This window comes from Anomaloglossus baeobatrachus, chromosome 6 (genome assembly GCF_048569485.1).
Source record: "Anomaloglossus baeobatrachus isolate aAnoBae1 chromosome 6, aAnoBae1.hap1, whole genome shotgun sequence".
Classification (NCBI taxonomy): Eukaryota; Metazoa; Chordata; class Amphibia; order Anura; family Aromobatidae; genus Anomaloglossus; species Anomaloglossus baeobatrachus.
Window position 1 is genome coordinate 131,477,750 of NC_134358.1, and position 20,872 is coordinate 131,498,621.

Sequence of the window (20,872 nt, forward strand, 5' to 3'; positions counted from 1 at the left end):
CGATGTTGTGGGCAGTGCAGAGGGGGGTCCCAGATGCTCGCTGGGGCAGCGGGCGCAGCTCTGCTGGCGCTTGCAGCGGGGCGCAGCTGTGTGCAGGCGCTTGCAGCGGGGCGCAGCTGTGTGCAGGCGCTTGCAGCGGGGCGCAGCTGTGTGCAGGCGCTTGCAGCGGGGCGCAGCTGTGTGCAGGCGCTGGCAGCGGGGCGCAGCTGTGTGCAGGCGCTGGCAGCGGGGCGCAGCTGTGTGCAGGCGCTGGCAGCGGGGCGCAGCTGTGTGCAGGCGCTGGCAGCGGGGCGCAGCTGTGTGCAGGCGCTGGCAGCGGGGCGCAGCTGTGTGCAGGCGCTGGCAGCGGGGCGCAGCTGCCTCCTGTGACCCCTTTCCACCATCCCCCAGTAAGCTACATTCGGATTTTAAAACGCACCCCTCATTTCCCGGACGCCTCATTGGGGGACACAGGACCATGGGTGTTATTGCTGCCTATCCATAGGAGGACACTAAGTAGATGCAAAAGCATAGCTCCTCCTCTGCAGTATACACCCCCTGGCCGGGCCAGGCAACCTCAGTTTTAGCTTAGTGTCTGTAGGAGACACTTCCTTTCAAGGTTTGGTTTTTTTTTGAGGGCGACAGTTTCCTTTTGGGACCGATCTCCCACTACCATCAACAGGCGGGAACGTGGAGTGTTGCCTCCACGTACCCCCTCCTGCGACGCTGGATCCTGGGCTGGACGACGGGTTCCACAGACACTGATTTTCCAAAGCCCAGGGTAGAGGCCTGTGCCCCTATAGCCCAATTCCTCAGCCCCTCCTTGCAGGCTCTGAGTTGAATATGACACCGGTGTGACCGGACACAGCAAGCTGACTCTGCTATTTTCACTGCCTGGACGGAAGCAGTGTTTTAGGTGAGATCCCCCCTGACTGGTTTCCCAGACAAAGGGAGAAAAGATGCTGCAGCATTTACAAGGATCCTGCACACACAGTGTTAACTTTTCTCTAGCTTGCTGGAGGAGGGGGAAGTCCCTCGCTGTTGCACAAAGTCCTGCAGATAATTTCCCGGTGGCAGGGGGAGGAAGTCCCTCGCTGTTGCAGAAAGTCCTGCAGATAATTTCCCGGTGGCAGGGGGAGGGCCCAGAGCTCAGGGACTCACGCTGTTTATTTGCTCTAGCAGAAAAGCCGGCTGATAACCACCAGTGACAAGCTGTGTGCTGACTGGAGGGAGAGGGAGGAAAACTATCAGAAGCTCACTTCCCGCTGTTTTTTACTACCCACAGCAGGGGGGGCACACTGAATTCATCTTTGCACTTTTTTAGCGCTAAGCCCCCCCTGAGGAAAGCGTGCGAGATCTCCATAGAGCGTAATCCTTCCTGAGGACAGGGCCATCGGCTGATCCTGGTGAGGTGCTTGCTTCAATTGTAGCTCTGCTGAGCATTTCTCCCCCTCCTGGCATACTACTATTAGGAACATGCAGAAATCTAAGGGCACTAAGAGTACTAAGGCCCACATAGTCTATTATTCAGCCTGCACTGCCTGCCACGCTGAGCTACCATGTAAAAACACCTCTTCTCTCTGTGAGTCCTGTGCCCCTATAGCCCCCCAAGACCCCCCTGCCACCACCGCCGCAACCGTCAGCCCAGAGCTTAGGGCTCCCAGCCCACCAGAATGGGCACAGTTCTGTCCCAATCCATGGAAAAACCGTCACAGAACCTGGTGCTGGCTATGCAATGTCGTCCTCCACACCCTTCTGGGTCCCTGGACGGAACGCAGCCTGAGGATACCCCTATGGAGGATCTTTCTGAGTTAATCCGGGCACATGCTTCACCGGTTGCAGGGATCAGGAAAAGAGCACACGGCCGGGTGTCTCCAGCGGGCTCTCCCTCGGGAGCACACAGCGCAGGCTCTCCCACATGCTCCACGGCTTCTGAAGAGCTGGAGGAGGGAGAATACTATTTATACCAAGAGGATTCCTTGGTTTCAGCCTCCCCAGATGATCAAACTGCAATAGACTCCCTTATAGCAGCAATCAACCAAACTCTGCATGTGGAGGATCCCCCATCCACTACCACTGACCATGCGGTCTCCTTTTAAGAGGCCAAGGTTTTCGCTGATTACCTAGAGCTTCATGATATCCTCACAAAGCAAAGGGAGAAGCCTGACAGGTGCTTCGGTAACCGAAAACTCATGGAGTCCCGGTACCCTTTTGCCTCACCTGCCCCTAAGGGCTGGGACGATCCGCCCTCTGTCGACCCCCCCCCCCCCATCCCTGTCTCCCGCCTTACCACAAAGACGCTCCTGTCTTTACCCGATGGTTCCTATATCAAATCAAGGACCCAACAGACAGACAGGTGGAGCAACCTCGCCTGCTCTGCTTTTCAGGCTGCGGGTTCCTCCCTCTCGCCTTCCTTTGCCTCTGTGTGGGTCGCAAAGGCGATCTTGGTCTGGGCAGAGTCCCTTAACACTTCACTTGAGGAATCCCAGTTCACTCATGCCTTCACAGAGGTAACAGCTCAAATTGCCGCTGCGGCGGAGTACCTCATCCAGGCCTCCAGCGTTTGCCACCTCAAATACCATAGCCATCCGTAGAGCTCTCTGGCTCAGACAATGGCGAGCGGACTCTGCCTCCAAGAAGTCTCACGGGCCTTCCCTTTTTTCCAGACCGATTGTTTGGCGAACGTCTGGACAAGCTCATTTCTGACGCCACGGGAGGAAAGAGTACCTCCCTCCCCCAGCTGAAGTCCAGGACGTCCTTCACCAGACGTCCACAGTCCGCGTTCCGCTCCTTTCGGAACTCATTTGGTTGGTCGACATCCCGTGCTGTCCCCACCACCAGCCGCGGACTACGCAGAGACCGACCTTCTCAGCTCTCCCCAAAACCCACTTCGTCATGGCAGCCTAGACCGAAACAGTCCAGGACTAGGGAGACTCGGCCGCGAAGTTTTTCCCCCTCATGACTCCTTCGGCGCCCCGGAAGAGACACTCATTGTAGGAGGTCGACTGCGGCTCTTTCAACACATCTGGGCTGCCGCCTCAGATGACAAATGGGTGCGAGACCTTGTGTCTTCCGGTTACCACATAGAATTTCGCACCCGACCCCCGAGTCGGTTCTTTCTCTCAAACCCCCCAAAGACTCAAACAACGCAAAGCTTTTTTCTCAGCAATCCACTCGCTCCAAACAGCAGGAGTGATAATGCCTGTCCCAGACGACGAGATGTTCGGGGGGTTTTATTCCAACCTCTTTGTGGTCCCCAAAAAGGATGGGTCAGTTCGACCCATCCTGGACCTCAAAAACCTAAACAAACATGTGCACGTACAGAGATTCAGAATGGAGTCCCTAAGGTCCATTATTGCATCCATGGTCGAAGGGGAATTCCTCGCCTCCATAGACATCAAGGACGCCTACCTGCACATACCCATCGCCCCAGATCACCAAAAGTTCCTCCGCTTCACAATTCAGGACTCCCACTTTCAATTCGTAGCTCTACCCTTCGGCCTTGCCACCGCACCAAGGGTCTTCACCAAAGTCATGGTGGCTGCCATGAGCGTCCTTCACGCCAGGGGAGTAGTCGTTCTCCCTTACTTGGACGACCTCCTCATCAAGGCCCCCTCCTTCCGCGACTGCTCAACCAGCGTACAGATCACTGTGGACACCCTATCCCGCTTAGGGTGGCTTGTGAATCTGGACAAATCATCCCCGATCCCATCACGATCCATCACCTTCCTGGGCATGTCCCTGGACACCCGTCGGGGCTTGATCCTTCTCCCTCAGGACAAGGCGATCGCTCTTCAACGAGCGGTATGCTGCCTTCTACGTCCTCCGTCTCGCTCCATCCGATTCAGCATGAAAGTGCTCGGCAGGATGGCGGCGGCTATGGAAGCAGTACCCTTTGCTCAACTGCACCTCCGCCCACTGCAGCTAGCCCTTCTAGCGGCCTGGGACAAGAGCCCCTTCTCCCTGGACAGACATCTTCACCTGACGCCTTCAGTCAGGTACGCACTCCGCTGGTGGCTTCGGTCCTCATCCCTATCGAAGGGGAGATCTTTTCTCACAGTGACCTGGCTGGTCCTGACCACGGACGCCAGCCTCCTAGGCTGGGGAGCAGTGTACCGGCACCACACTGCTCAAGGATGTTGGACGCCCCAGGAGTCTTTCCTACCCATCAACATCCTGGAACGCCACGCGATCTTTCTTGCGCTCAGAGCGTTCTGCCCTCTGCTAGCGGGTCGTCAGATTCGAGTCCAATCGGACAATGCGACAGCTGTAGCCTATATCAATCGGCAGGGGGGCACCCGCAGCAAAGCGGCTTATCTCGAGGCCCACAAGATCCTCAGCTGGGCCGAGTCGACGGGGTCAGTGATATCAGCAGTACACATACCGGGGGTAGAGAACTGGGCAGCAGACTTTGTCGCCAAGGCCTGGCCGCCGGAGAATGGTCTCTCCACCCAGATGTGTTTCTACACATCTGCACTCGCTGGGGCACACCAGACGTGGACCTAATGGCCTCAAGGTTGAATGCAAAGGTACCCGCGTTCATAGCCAGGTCACGCGACCTGCAATCCATCGGCGCGGATGCTCTAGTCTGCTCCTGGCACCACTTCCGCCTGCCTTACATGTTTCCACCTCTAGCCCTGCTGCCGCGGGTAATCAGGAAGATCAAGGCTGAGGGAGTCCCGGTGATACTGATAGCACCGGACTGGCCCAGGCGCGCCTGGTACGCCGAATTAGTACATCAGAACTCCAGACCCCTGAAGCTGACGGCATGGCCATTGAGACCTGGGTATTAACAAGAACGGGATTCTCCCCCGCGGTTATTTCCACCATGATCAGCGCCCGAAAGCCTGCTTCATCCCGCATTTGCCACCGTACGTGGAAAATCTTACTTTCATGGTGCAGGGAAACTAACGTCCAGCCTATGCCTCTGGCCATCCCCAGAATTCTCGACTTCTACAGTCTGGCTTGCAAGCGGGGTTGGCTCTCAGTTCCCTTTTTAAAGGGCAGATCTCAGCGCTCTCAATCTTCTACCAATGCCGCCTGGCTCAAAAACTGTAAGTCAAGACCTTCCTCCAGGGCGTTTCCCCGTACAAGCGTCCGCTGGACCCATGGGACCTCAACCTCGTTCTGGACGGTCTCCAGAGGTCTCCCTTTGAACCCCTCAAGGAATCCTCCCTTGCTCTTCTGTCCTGGAAGGTAACATTCCTGGTGGCAATTACGTCCATCAGACTGGTTTTGGAGCTAGCAGCACTCTCTTGCTGCGAGCCTTTTCTGATCTGATCTTTCACCAGGACAAGGTGGTTCTGCGTCCCCTTCCGGATTTCCTTCCAAAGGTTCTTACCCCGTGTCATTTGAACGAGGACATTGTTCTGCCTGCCTTTTGCCCACACCCAGTTCATAGGGTGGAAACGTCTCTGCATTCGTTAGACCTCGTCAGAGCTCTCAGATATTACATATCCAGGAGAGCCCCCTTTAGGAAAACGGACTCTTTGTTCGTCATTCCTGAGGGGCCTAAGAAGGGACAGGCAGCTTCAAAGGCGACTCTGGCTCGCTGGATTCACTCTGCGATCCAGGAAGTCTACCGCTTGCAACTCAAGCCCAATTCCTAGTGGGCTGCGGGCTCATTCCACGCGAGCAGTTGGCGCTTCGTGGGCCATTCGGCATCAGGCTTCAGTGGAACAGGTGTGTAAGGCTGCGACCTGGTCTAGCCTACATACGTTTTCAAAGCATTACAGAGTCCATACCCAGGTTTCAGCTGAGGCAAATCTGGGTAGGAAAATTCTGCAAACGGCAGTAGAGCACCTCTCTCAGTAGGTGCTCCAGGCTGTCTGGGACTGGTTCCTAGTCCTTGGGTTGTGTTGTCTTCTTTTATGTTTCCCACCCATGGACTGCTTTAGGACGTCCCATGGTCCTGTGTCCCCCAATGAGGCGTCAGAAAAAAACGGATTTTTGTGTACTCGACGTAAAATCGTTTTCTCTTAGCCATCATTGGGGGACACAGCACCCACCATATTGCCCTGTTGGGCCTTGGTTCTCTCAGTACCTTATTTGGTTATAACTCTTCTTTTCTCATGTTCCTCTGAGAAGTTTTTACTGTTTGTTTTTTTTTCTCCTACTGCTTGTGTACTAAAACTGAGGTTGCCTGGCCCGGCCAGGGGGTGTATACTGCAGAGGAGGAGCTATGCTTTTGCATCTTAATGTCCTCCTATGGATAGGCAGCAATAACACCCATGGTCCTGTGTCCCCCAATGATGGCTAAGAGAAAACGATTTTATGGTGAGTACACAAAAATCCGTTTTTTTTCTCCCAAATTTTTGGGAGGAAAAGTGCATCTTATAATCTGAAAATACAGTATATATTGAGTGTGGCAATCTGCTGCACCCCCGGCAGGACAGTTGGTGACGTACCGTCCGATGAGCAGCCAGTATCGTGTGTCTCATCACTTTTAAGATTATCAAATTATTTTTATTTTTTTTTTATCTTTACATGTTTGTTTTCTTACTGTTGCAAGCATAGGGAACAGAAAAACAGAAGGGGATATAGAATATAAATAAAATATAACTTTTATTTATAGTATTTCAAATAGTGTACTTGTATCAGTTATATAAATCAGCCCTATATCTTTGTAAGGGGTCCAGGTATATATCATGGACCACAGTTAAACAATAATCATTAATAATAATAATAATAATATTATATATATATATATATATATATATATATATATATATATATATATATATATATATATATATATATATATATATATATATATATATATATATATATATATATATATATATATATATATATATATATATATATATATATATATATATATATATATATATAACTAAATAAACATAATCCTTATTGATGTCTAACTGTGGTCTAATGTTGCGTCCTGACATGAACTGGGCAGAAAAATGGAAGAAAAAAAACCTCCCAGATTAAATATAGCCAAAATCCCCTGAGTTAATATGGTTGGCTACCAATTTTTTAATTATAAGCAGTCAATTTAATTAGTGTGTTTTCATGTTAAATAATATTTCCCACGTGTCTCACTGGATAGACACTTGTACTAATATCATGTCCTACAGAGTAAAAAAAAAAACAAAAAAAAAAAACACAAATATGAGTAATATCCAGCTCATCTAGTTATGAGAAAAAAAAATTACACAACTTCTGAGGTGGCACTAGGAAAGCAAGGTCAGGCGCCGAACAAATCCCTTAACCTCTTCACGACACATGACGTACTGGGTACGTCCTTCGTGTCACGTTCATCCCCACCGGTTGCCATGGTCAGAGATCCTCGCACATGTCAGCTAGTTTGAACAGCTGACATGTGCAGCTATCAGGCACGAGTGGATCCGCGTTCCACTTGTGCCTGTTAACACCTTGTATCTCGCTGTCAAAATGTGACAGTGACCTGAAACCTCTCTACGCGATAACCATTCACTTACCCAGCGCCATCTGAAGTCACGTGACGTGATCACATGGATCCAATGGTTGTCATGGTATCAGTCATGTGATGACTCCTGTAGCCATCATGAGTCACTTCCTCTTACACCCACCAGAGCGCCGGGTGTGAGAAAAGAGCAGCTTTCCTTCAGATCTCAGCTGTGCAGCTGTGATCAGCAGAAAGGAACAAGCGATCAGACTGCTGGTCCTTAAAGCCCCCTAGAGGAACTAGTAAAATTTAAAAAAAAAAAAAAAAGTTTAAAAAAAATAAACCGAAAAGTTCAAATCACCCCTCCATTCACCCCATTGAAAATTAAAGAATCAGAAAAATAAAAAATATACACACAGTTGGTATCGCTGCGTTCAGAAATGCCCATTAGAAATGTCTATTAAAATATCAAATCAATCTGATTGATAAACGGCGTAGCAGCAAAAAATTCCAAATGCCAAAATTACGTTTTTTGTCACCACAAATTTTGTGCAAGATGTGAGAACAGTCGATCAAAACGTAGCATCTGCGCAAAAAAGGTACTGTTAAAAATGTCAGCTCGAGACACAAAAAAAGCCATCACTGAGCCATAGATCCCGAAAAATGAGAACGCTATGGATTACGGATAATGGCGCAAAAAGTGCACCATTTTTTGGACAAATTTGTGATTTTTTTTTTTTAACCCCCTTAGATAAACGTAAACCTATACATGTTTGGTGTCTATGAACTTGTACCAACCTGAGGCATCACACCAACACATCAGTTTTACCGTGTAGTGAGCACGTTGAATAAAATATCCCCAAAACAATCATGCACTCGCAGTTTTTTGGGGGTTTTTTTGCAATTTTTTTCACACTTGGACTTTTTCTCTTTTTGCTGTTTTTTCCAGTACACTATATGGTAAAAACTAATAGTTTCATTCAAAAGTACAACTCGTCCCGCAAAAATAAGCCCTTATATGGCAAGATTGACGGGAAAATAAAAATTACGGCTCTTGGAAGAAAGGTAGAAAAAAAAAATAAACAAAACAAAATTGCCCGGGGGTGAAGGGGTTAAGTTGGATCTGAGAAGCTGCTCAGATTCCCAGTCATCGTGGACTCCAGCCAACCTCCCCAGATTCTTTAAAATTTTGGCAGACAGCTCTTATTCCTATTCTTGTAAACAAAATGTTTGAAAGAGGTGTTATTTACCAACCTGATCCACAATGAGCGAGTAGGGGGGCGACCATCCATCTAAGAATTATCCCCTTACGTGCAAGAAACAAAGTTTTCTTCAGAAAAGTATTGAACAGAAATTTAATTAAAAACAACAAACTTTACTACTTCTATGTAAAACCTTCCATTTTGGGGTAAAAAAAAAAGATAAAATGCAGAAAAGGATTACCATATTTTTCGGACTATAAGACGCACCGGACTATAAAACGCACCCTGGTTTTAGAGGAGGAAAATGGGAAAATAAAACTTTAAGCAAAAAATGTGGTCATGACACACTGTTATGGGGCGAGGATCTGCTGCTGACACTGTTATGGGGGTAATGCCCCCAAATTCTCTACTAAGGTACCCCATCCTGGTAATGATCCTCCTGCCTTGTATATGATCCTGCTATAAACCCCCATCCAGCCTGTTCACATACCCCCCCCCCCCCATCCAGCCTGTTCACATACCCCCCCCATCCAGCCTGTTCACATACCCCCACCCATCCAGCCTGTTCACATACCACCCCCCCCATCCAGCCTGTTCACATACCCCCCCCCATCCAGCCTGTTCACATACCCCCCCCCCCCATCCAGCCTGTTCACATACCCCCCCCATCCAGCCTGTTCACATACCCCCCGCCCATCCAGCCTGTTCACATACCCCCCCCATCCAGCCTGTTCACATACCCCCCCCCATCCAGCCTGTTCACATACCCCCCCCCCATCCAGCCTGTTCACATACCCCCCCCATCCAGCCTGTTCACATACCCCCCCCCATCCAGCCTGTTTCACATACCCCCCCCCATCCAGCCTGTTCACATACCCCCCCCATCCAGCCTGTTCACATACCCCCCCCATCCAGCCTGTTCACATACCCCCCCCCCATCCAGACCTGTTCACATACCCCCCCCCATCCAGCCTGTTCACATACCCCCCCCATCCAGCCTGTTCACATACCCCCCCCCATCCAGCCTGTTCACATACCCCCCACCCATCCAGCCTGTTCACATACCCCCCCCCCATCCAGCCTGTTCACATACCCCCCCCCATCCAGCCTGTTCACATACCCCCCTCCATCCAGCCTGTTCACATACCCCCCCCATCCAGCCTGTTCACATACCCCCCCCATCCAGCCTGTTCACATACCCCCCCCCATCCAGCCTGTTCACATACCCCCCCCATCCAGCCTGTTCACATACCCCCCCCATCCAGCCTGTTCACATACCCCCCCCCATCCAGCCTGTTTCACATACCCCCCCCCATCCAGCCTGTTCACATACCCCCCCCATCCAGCCTGTTCACATACCCCCCCCATCCAGCCTGTTCACATACCCCCCCCATCCAGCCTGTTCACATACCCCCCCCATCCAGCCTGTTCACATACCCCCCCCATCCAGCCTGTTCACATACCCCCCCCATCCAGCCTGTTCACAATACCCCCCCCCCATCCAGCCTGTTCACATACCTCCCCCCATCCAGCCTGTTCACATACCCCCCCCATCCAGCCTGTTCACATACCCCCCCCATCCAGCCTGTTCACATACCCCCCCCCATTCCAGCCTGTTCACATTACCCCCCCCCATCCAGCCTGTTCACATACCCCCCCCATCCAGCCTGTTCACATACCCCCCCCATCCAGCCTGTTCACATACCCACCCCATCCAGCCTGTTCACATTACCCCCCCCATCCAGCCTGTTCACATACCCCCCCCCATCCAGCCTGTTCACATACCCCCCCCCATCCAGCCTGTTCACATACCCCCCCATCCAGCCTGTTCACATACCCCCCTCCCATCCAGCCTGTTCACATACCCCCCCCCATCCAGCCTGTTCACATACCCCCCCATCCAGCCTGTTCACATACCCCCCCCATCCAGCCTGTTCACATACCCCCCCCCCATCCAGCCTGTTCACATACCCCCCCCCTCCCCATCCAGCCTGTTCACATACACCCCCCCCCCATCCAGCCTGTTCACATACCCCCCCCCCCATCCAGCCTGTTCACATACCCCCCCCCCCCATCCAGCCTGTTCACATACCCCCCCCCCCTCCATCCAGCCTGTTCACATACCCCCCCCCCCCCATCCAGCCTGTTCACATACACCCCCCCCCCCATCCAGCCTGTTTCACATACACACCACCCCCCCCCATCCAGCCTGTTTCACATACACCCCCCCCCCCCATCCAGCCTGTTCACATACCCCCCCCCCATCCAGCCTGTTCACATACCCCCCCCCCATCCAGCCTGTTCACATACCCCCCCCCATCCAGCCTGTTCACATACCCCCCCCCCCATCCAGCCTGTTCACATACACCCCCCCCCATCCAGCCTGTTCACATACCCCCCCCCCCATCCAGCCTGCTCACATACCCCCCCCCCCCCCCATCCAGCCTGTTCTCACATACTCCCATCCTGCTATATGCCCCCATCGTGCTCAATATACCATCCTGGTATATGGCCTGTATCCTATAGCACAGAGAAAAAAAATAAACGTTTATACTCACCTTTTCCTCACTCCCTGCAGCACCGATCATCTTCCTCTCTGGCACGCTGACACTGTGTGTGTGGAGCCGTTCCCCTGCAGCACGCGATGTCTTCCTGTCTGTGCCGATCAGCTGACCAGCTCGGCACAGATCAGCTGACCGGCACAGACAGGAAGACATCGCGTGCAGCAGGGGGGCGGCTCCACACACGGGGACGGGTGAGTGTACTGATTCACTGCACCCCGCGCTGATGATGACGTGCGGGGGGCAGTGAATACAGCCGCACATGATCACTCCAGGCTGTAATTGCCAGGGGTGATCATTGCGGCCAGGCTCTTTGCTATGCGCGCGTCCCCGCTCGTCCTCCCCGACCACACTGTCAGTGCCGGCTTCAGCGCTGAGAGATGGGCGGGGAGGATGGGCGTGGCATATGTATTGAGCGGGCCCAACGTGGTCACGGCAGGCGCTGCTGCTGCCTGCTCGTGCCCACCGATGACCTGCAGCACCCTCATTTCCCGGCTGCAGCCCTTATAGTCAGACCATAAGACGCACCCCCCAACTTTCCCCCAACATTTGGGGGAAAAAAAGTGCGTCTTATGGTCCGAAAAATACGGTATTCTATTTTACGCATTTTGAACCATTTTTGTTTTTAGGCTACATTCACACTGCAGTTATTTTGCATCAGTCACAATCCGTCGCCTTGAGGAATTACGGTAACCGGCAAAATATTTTTGCAGGAATCCGATTTTTTATTTATTTTTTTTTTTTTTGTTTCCCATAGACTTTATTAACGACGACTGATGACCTTGTGTTTGCATCCAGCTGTGCAACGGATCAGTCGAGGAACGACTGATCCCGCCAGGGTGGAAGCAACGTAGAATGTAAAGTTTTTTGGAGCGGCAAAAGAACTCACTATGCAGGATTCCGTCACAATCCGTCAAGAGCTATAATGGCTGTCTATGGTGCTGGATTCCGCCATAATCAGTCACACGACAGAATCAAGTGCTGGATTCAGTCATGCTCTACTGAGCATGCCCAGCATGTTAGGCACACCCATTGGCCTGTCCAAACACAAACGGATCACGACGGATCTGTCAAACGGACGCACAACGGATGTAACGCCTGTGAGCGGAATCCTGTGAAATAAAACATCTGTTGCGTCAGTTGACATCTAAAAAACGACAGATCAGTCGTTGCGTCTCAACGACGGATCCGACTGATTTAAGATAATGGAAGTGTGAATGTACCCTTAGTCATAATCCATGATATGTACAGTGCCTACAAGTAGTCTTCAACCCCCTGCAGATTTAGCAGGTTTGATAAGATGCAAATAAGTTAGAGCCTGCAAACTTCAAACAAGAGCAGGATTTATTAACAGATGCATAAATCTTACAAACCAACAAGTTATGTTGCTCAGTTAAATTTTAATAAATTTTCAACATAAAAGTGTGGGTCAATTTTTATTCAACCCCTAGGTTTAATATTTTGTGGAATAACCCTTGTTTGCAATTACAGCTAATAATAGTCTTTTATAAGACCTGATCAGGCCGCCACAGGTCTCTGGAGTTATCTTGGCCCACTCCTCCATGCAGATCTTCTTCAAGTTATCTAGGTTCTTTGGGTGTCTCATGTGGACTTTAATCTTGAGCTCCTTCCACAAGTTTTCAATTGGGTTAAGGTCAGGAGACTGACTAGGCCATTGCAACACCTTGATTTTTTTCCCTCTTGAACCACGCCTTGGTTTCCTTGGCTGTGTGCTTTGGGTCGTTGTCTTGTTGGAAGATGAAATGACGACCCATCTTAACATCCTTGATGGAGGAGCTGAGGTTCTTGGCCAAAATCTCCAGGTAGGCCGTGCTATCCATCTTCCTATGGATGCGGACCAGATGGCCAGGCCCCTTGGCTGAGAAACAGACCCACAGCATGATGCTGCCACCACCATGCTTGACTGTAGGGATGGTATTCTTGGGGTCGTATGCAGTGCCATCCAGTCTCCAAACGTCACGTGTGTGGTTGGCACCAAAGATCTTGATCTCATCAGACCAGAGAACCTTGAACCAGTCTGTCTCAGAGTCCTCCAAGTGATCATGAGCAAACTGTAGACGAGCCATTGACATGACGCTTTGAAAGTAAAGGTACCTTACGGGCTCGTCTGGAACAGAGACCATTGCGGTGGAGTACGTTACTTATGGTATTGACTGAAACCAATGTCCCCACTGCCATGAGATCTTCCCGGAGCTCCTTCCTTGTTGTCCTTGGGTTATCCTTGACTCTTCGGACAAGCCTGGCCTCGGCACGGGTGGAAACTTTCAAAGGCTGTCCAGGCCGTGGAAGGCTAACAGTAGTTCCATAAGCCTTCCACTTCCGGATGATGCTCCCAAAAGTGGAGACAGGTAGGCCCAACTCCTTGGAAAGGGTTTTGTCAGCCTTGTGACCCTCCATGAGATAATTAATCCAAACATGTGAAGCTCATTGCTCTTTGTGCCTGAAATACTTCTTAATACTTTAGGGGAACCAAATAGAATTCTGGTGGTTTGAGGGGTTGAATAATAAATGACCCTCTGAATAAACTTTTCACAATTTAAAAAAAAAAAAAAAAAAGAAATAACATTCTTCTTTGCTGCAGTGCATTTCACACTTCCAGGCTGATCTATAGTCCAAATGTCACAATGCCAAGTTAATTCCGAATGTGTAAACCTGCTAAATCTGCAGGGGGTTGAATACTACTTGTAGGCACTGTATATCCATTCAGATTACATCTTCATTTTTTTATCTTTAGGCTAAGTTCACATTTCCGCTAAAATCTATCAGTCACAATCCGCTGCTCTTGTAAACAGCGGAATCCGTTTAGCGGATTCCGCTGCTCCCATAGACTTGTATGAGCAGCGGATTGTGACTGATGATGCTGCGTTGCACCCTCCGCCCGACTGATCAGTCGTGGAACGACTGACCGCCGGGCGGGAGGAACGCAGCATGTAACGTTTTTTGAGCAGCGAGATCCGTCGGATTTCGCTGCGCATGCTCTCTGGCTCCCTGCACACGTCACCAGCTTTGGTTGGTTACCCGATATTTACCCTGGTTACGGTGCAAGGAGCCAGCGCTAAGCGGTGTAGGCCCGTAACCAAGGTAAATATCGGGTAACCAAGGTAAACATCGGGTGCTTTGCTGTTACCCGATATTTAGGCTGGTTACGTGTGCAGGGAGGCCGACACTTCCCCGCTCGGCCCCGCCCCCTCCCGCACTCCGCACATGTATGTACACACACACACACACCTGTCCCCAGCCATGCATACAAGCACTGACACCCTCGTCTGGCCCCGCCCCCTGCTCGGCTCCGCCCCCTCCCGCACTTTGCATGTGCACACATACATACATACATACATACATACATACATACATACATACATACATGCACATACACACACTCACTCACTCACAGATACACTCACCTGTCCCCAGCCATGCAGACCGCAGCACTTCCACTGACATCCTCAGCGCCTGGCCCCGCCCCCCGCTCGGCTCTGCCCCCGAACTCCGCCCCCCGCACACAACGGAATCCGACAAAGAATTCTGTTCTTTGTCATCCGTTGTACAGCGTTGAACAGCGCATCAGTCACATGCGTCAAGCGACGCATGTGACTGATACAAATCAACGGAAATGTGAACTTAGCCTTAGGAGTGCGTGTGTCAGGATTAAATATCCAAGAAGCCACCAGCGTGGATACAGGAGTGGATTCAGGGCATGGATTGTATTTCAGGCATGCAGATATTATTCTACATCTCGCGCGTCTCGCTTTATACACATTGTCGGCAATGCAGCACTTGCTTTTCTATGTGGTTATGTAGGGCTGATGCATTAACCCTGTGGTGGGTCAGTGTGTATCTTGCTGTCCCTCCATTAGGCTTGCCCTGTTTCAGATCGGCAGTGCAGAGATGTGGCGACACTTGATGGTGGCTGGCTAGCCCTCAGTTGTATTATCCCTGTGGTACTTTCCAGGATGTTGGTCATGACCCACGGTTTGCCAAGGTTACTGGCTTTTCTTCAGAAATCACCAGCAGTGTTTATGTATTAGCCCTAGATAAGTGCAGAGAAAACCAAGCTCTGCCACCCCCTCTGGAGCCCGGACACTGTGTAACCAGTGTATATAATCACTATAAGGCCGAGGTCACACGGGGATTTGTGTGACTCCTCGCATGACACTCAGCACATGCTCGCAGCACAGTGGGAGCAAAGTGTCATGTGACTGGGGTGCGATCAGACCACAGCTACGGAGGGGAGGGCTGGCGCTGCGGAGGAGAGGGAAGAATTTATCTCCCCATCTACTCCGTTGCCGGCTCATGCGATTATCACACTGCACTGCGAGTGCAGTTCGATGGTTTTCTCGCCCCATAGACTTGCATGGGTGCGAGTGAAACAACATCGCATTCCACCCGCAGCATGCTGCGACTTTTCTCGGTTTGATTAGGGCTGAGAAAATAATCGCTCATGGGAGTGGCCCTGTAGAGTAATATTGGTCCAAGTAGAATTCGTTTTTTTGGTTTGTTATCGCATTCTACTTGCACTGTTTTTCTCGCAGTTTGTCCTAGACCTTTATAATATATCTGCAGCGCTGACATCAGCAGTACAGTATGTGGCCTGAATCCAATCAGAACACCACTATGGTGGACAAAATATCGATACAAGTGTCCCACATCACGAAAATGTACTAATTAAATCGACTTGATGCTCTGAACTCGTATATATCCTAATTGTAGCCAACAAGTTTAACTAAAGGGACTTTGCCTATTTTCTCTTTGGCTGTGTTTTGTTTTTATTTTTTGTTTTTCTTTTGTTTTTGTTTTTATTATAATTGCACAATTTATTCCATGGCGCTTTACATGTGAAAAGGGGGTACACATAGTAGGGACTTGTACAATAATCATAAACAATACAAGGCACAGACTGGTACAGGAGGAGAGAGGACCCTGCCCATGAGGGCTCACAGTCTACAAGGGATGGGTGCGGATACAGCAGGTGTGTGTGGAGATGGTCTATATCAGACTGAGGGTTACTGCAGGTTGTAGGCTTGTCGGAAGAGGTGGGTCTTCAGGTTCCTTTTGAAGCTTGTCAAGGTAGGCGAGAGTGGCACAGCATTCCAGAGAATGGGAGAAATCTTGGATGCGATGAGGGGAGTAAAGAAGGAGATCTTGTGAGGATCGAAGGTTACGTGCAGGTAAGTACCGGGAGACTAGGTCACAGATGTAGGGACGCGACAGGTTGTGGATGTAGGTCATGGTTAGGGTTTTGAACTGGAGTCGTTGGGCAATGGGAAGCCAGTGAAGAGATTGGCAGAGAGGAGAGGTCGGGGAATAGCGGGGGGACAGGTGGATTAGTCGGGCAGCATAGTTTAGAATAGATTGTAGGGGTGCAGGACTATTAGAAGGGAGGCCACAGAGCAGGAGGTTGCAATAATCTACTTGGGAGATAATAAGGGCTTGTACTAGGGTTTTTGCAGCTTCTTGGGAAAGGAATATACGAATCCGGGAAATATTTTTAAGTTGGAGGCGGCAGGAGGTGAAGAAGGCTTGGATGTGTGGCTTGAAAAAGGATATAGTGCTGATTGTTAGAATTAAAATGAGCACACTATTTTTAATATTTATTCCCATTCTATATTCCCTTCTTCCCCCTCCCCAATGTTTACTATTTATTTCAGGGTAGTACAGATGGGAGTCCTTTAAAACAAGTGTCTCTGTTCTTACTGTCAGACACAAGCAAAAGTGGTCTTTGTAAGTGTCCTGCCCAGTGTGCAGCAGCATTTCTCTATATCCAGTGCAGAAATGGGATTGAATAGAGCAGTGGCCGAGTATGAGCACTTCCACTCCATTCTAACGAGGAGAACATTCCCCAGTCTGCCGTCCGCTCCAGGTCCCTGCAGTCAGACCTCCGGATTATTGCATACAGTAGTACTAAAAATGAATTGGTCACATCGGCAAATTCCAAATAGCAGTCCAGTGCAGACGCTGCCGGCTATTCACTTGCCCTAGCCTGGTCTGTAAAAAGAAACCAGACTTGGTGTAAACTACAATTTTTTTTTTCCTTTTTATACCTGGATCTGTACTTATGAAAAATCGCTTGTCTGGACAGGCACACAGATTATTATTCAGGCATTATGCTGTCTGTTAAGCACACTGACTATATAATCGTCTGGACAAGTCCTTAAAGGGATCTGTCACCAGGTTTTTGCTCCCCCCATCTGAGAGCAGCATATTGTAGAGACAGAGATCCCATTTACAGCGATGTATCACTTACTGAGCAGTTTGCTGTCATTTTGATAAAATCACTGTTTTCTCTGCTGCAGATCTAGCAGTTATACAGAGCTCATGAATGTATGCTATGCTGGACTACCTGGCAGTACCCCAAGTAGTTGTCTAATGATAATCTGCTGCTGATTAAACAGTGATTTTATCAAAACTACACTAAGCAGTCCAGTAAGTGACACATTACTGGAATCCGGATCTCTGCCCCTACGTTATGCTGTTCTCAGATTAGGTGGCAAAAAAACTTGGTGACAGATTCCTTTTAATGCCCTTGAAAACATACGTTTGAAAATATCAATTATTTTAATTATTTATATGTAGAATGATCACACAGGGTCACATTTTCTATGTATAATGTTAGCTTTGATTATGGGGTAATGCAGTATGGATCACCACAACAAAGTAGAGGAAAGTACCAACTAATAAAGCTACTTCATGTCTTCAAAGATTTAACGCTTTCTGAAACCTTCCGAGATCTAAGAAAGCCAGTGGGTGCGCTAAATAAAGACCGGCTGGATCGGCTGCTGGTATGTATATAATGATCACTGCACACGCGATGGTTTTCTTGCTGTATACTCATAGGTTGATCAGTTTATGAAGTGTCTCTCCCCCGGTACTTTTCCGCTCTTCCGTGGGCACAGTCTTCAGTTTTGATGTGCGGAGTCAATGCTCCTTTCATTCTTGATTACTGCAGAATACATACATTATGACATTGGTATTGAGGTTGTGCCCATATAAACCTCCTCACCCTGCGATGCAGCCGTATAAAGTTGTGCAGGAGCGGATTAAAGATGTGACTATGTAAAGATCACACAATTTCCTTATGCATTGCTTTTGTGAACATAAAGACCGTATGAAAGAGTATCGTCTTTTTGCACTGCGGTTACTTTTCAGTCTCTGGTGAATGTTGAGCAGTGGATGTGACTATAATGGGTTTTCTAATGACTGTCTTTCAGAAGCGGTACCATGAAATGCCAGAGCCTAAGTTTATATATGGAAGTCACTATTCCTCTCCAGGATATGTCCTCTTCTACTTGGTTAGAGTCGGTAAGATGCTGTCCTCTCCTCCCCTTCCAATGAGCGAGTGACATCTAGCACGAGGGCAGTAGATGTGTATCTGCAGCTGCTTTTTGGGGCAGGTTCCTGTTTTGTGGTTTATCTGAGGTGGTGACTAACACCTGGTTATTGTGCCCACAGTGGTGTCATTCACTAACTCGCGGTCTTTGTGCTGCCTTGTGAAGAAGGGAATTTTGTTACTTACCGTAAATTCCTTTTCTTCTAGCTCTTATTGGGAGACCCAGACGATTGGGGTATAGCTACTGCCCTCCGGAGGCCACACAAAGCACTACACTAAAAAGTGCAAGGCCCCTCCCCTTCTGGCTATACCCCCCCGTGGTATCACGGGTTCTCCAGTTTTAGTGCCAAAGCAAGAAGGAGGAAGCCAATAACTGGTTTAAACAAATTAACTCCGAATAACGTCGGAGAACTGAAAAAACCGTTCAACATGAACAACATGTGTACCCGCAAACAACAAAAAAATCCCGAAGGACAACAGGGCGGGTGCTGGGTCTCCCAATAAGAGCTAGAAGAAAAGGAATTTACGGTAAGTAACAAAATTCCCTTCTTCTTCAGCGCTCTATTGGGAGACCCAGACGATTGGGACGTCCAAAAGCTGTCCCTGGGTGGGTAAAGAGATACCTCATGTTAGAGCTGCAAAACAGCCCTCCCCTACGGGGGTGTCACTGCCGCCTGCAGGACTCTTCTACCTAAGCTGGCATCCGCCGAAGCATAGGTATGCACCTGATAATGCTTGGTGAAAGTGTGCAGACTCGACCAGGTAGCTGCCTGGCACACTTGTTGAGCCGAAGCCTGGTGTCGTAATGCCCAGGACGCACCCACGGCTCTGGTTGAGTGGGCTTTTAGCCCTGAAGGAACCGGAAGCCCCGCAGAACGGTAGGCCTCTAGAATTGGTTCTTTGATCCATCGAGCCAGGGTGGCTTTAGAAGCCTGCAACCCCTTGCGCGTACCAGCGACAAGGACAAAAAGTGCATCGGAACGGCGCATGGGCGCCGTGCGGGAAATGTAGATTCTGAGTGCTCTCACCAGATCTAGCAAACGTAAGTCCTTTTCATACCGGTGAACCGGATGAGGACAAAATGAAGGCAAGGATATATCCTGATTAAGATGAAACGAGGATACGACCTTAGGGAGAAACTCCGGAATGGGGCGCAGCACTACCTTGTCCTGGTGGAACACCAGGAAGGGAGCCTTGGATGACAGAGCTGCCAGCTCCGACACTCGCCGAAGCGATGTGATCGCAACAAGAAACGCCACTTTCTGTGACAGGCGAGAAAAGGAAACTTCCTTCAAAGGCTCGAAAGGCGGCTTCTGGAGAGCAACTAGTACCCTGTTCAGATCCCATGGATCTAACGGCCGCCTGTACGGGGGCACAATATGACAGACCCCCTGCAGAAACGTGCGCACCTTAGGAAGACGTGCTAGACGCTTCTGAAAAAACACGGATAGTGCCGAGACTTGCCCTTTAAGGGAGCTGAGCGACAAGCCCTTTTCCAACCCCGATTGCAGGAAGGAAAGAAAGGTGGGCAATGCAAATGGCCAAGGGGATACTCTCTGTGCAGAGCACCAGGATAAGAAAATCTTCCACGTTCTGTGGTAGATCTTAGCAGACGTCGACTTCCTAGCTTGTCTCATTGTGGCTACGACTCCTTGAGATAATCCTGCGGACGCTAGGATCCAGGACTCAATGGCCACACAGTCAGGTTCAGGGCCGCAGAATTCTGATGGAAAAACGGCCCTTGGGACAGTAAGTCTGGTCGGTCTGGCAGTGACCACGGTCGACCGACCGTGAGATGCCACAGATCCGGATACCACGATCTCCTCGGCCAGTCTGGGGCGACGAGTATGACGCGGCTGCAATCGGATCTGATCTTGCGTAACACTCTGGGCAAGAGTGCCAGAGGTGGGAAGACGTATGGGAGCCGGAACTGCGACCATTCTTGAACTAATGCGTCTGCCGCCAGAGCTCTTTGATCGCGCGACCTCGCCATGAATGCCGGGACCTTGTTGTTGTGCCGGGACGCCATTAGGTCGACGTCCGGCACTCCCCATCGGCGACAGATTTCCTGAAACACGTCCGGGTGAAGGGACCACTCCCCTGCGTCCATGCCCTGGCGACTGAGGAAGTCTGCTTCCCAATTTTCTACGCCTGGGATGTGAACCGCGGATATGGTGGAGGCTGTGTCCTCCACCCACATTAGAATGCGCCGGACTTCTTGGAATGCTTGCCGACTGCGCGTCCCTCCTTGGTGGTTGATGTATGCCACCGCTGTGGAGTTGTCCGACTGGATTCGGATCTGCTTTCCTTCCAGCCACTGTTGGAAGGCCAGTAGGGCAAGATACACTGCCCTGATTTCCAGAACATTGATCTGAAGGGTGGACTCCTGCGG

At 50.2% G+C, this 20,872-nt stretch overlaps 1 protein-coding gene across 1 annotated transcript in view; it reads left to right on the forward strand.

Annotated features, from left to right (window-relative positions):
- Positions 1–20,872, forward strand: part of NSMAF (neutral sphingomyelinase activation associated factor) — a 180,542-nt gene that overhangs the window by 47,679 nt on the left and 111,991 nt on the right. Inside the window, exons 13-14 of the mRNA XM_075316032.1 lie at positions 17,853–17,932; positions 18,362–18,452. Of these exons, the coding sequence (XP_075172147.1) occupies positions 17,853–17,932; positions 18,362–18,452 (171 nt within the window). The remainder of the gene's footprint in view (positions 1–17,852; positions 17,933–18,361; positions 18,453–20,872) is intronic.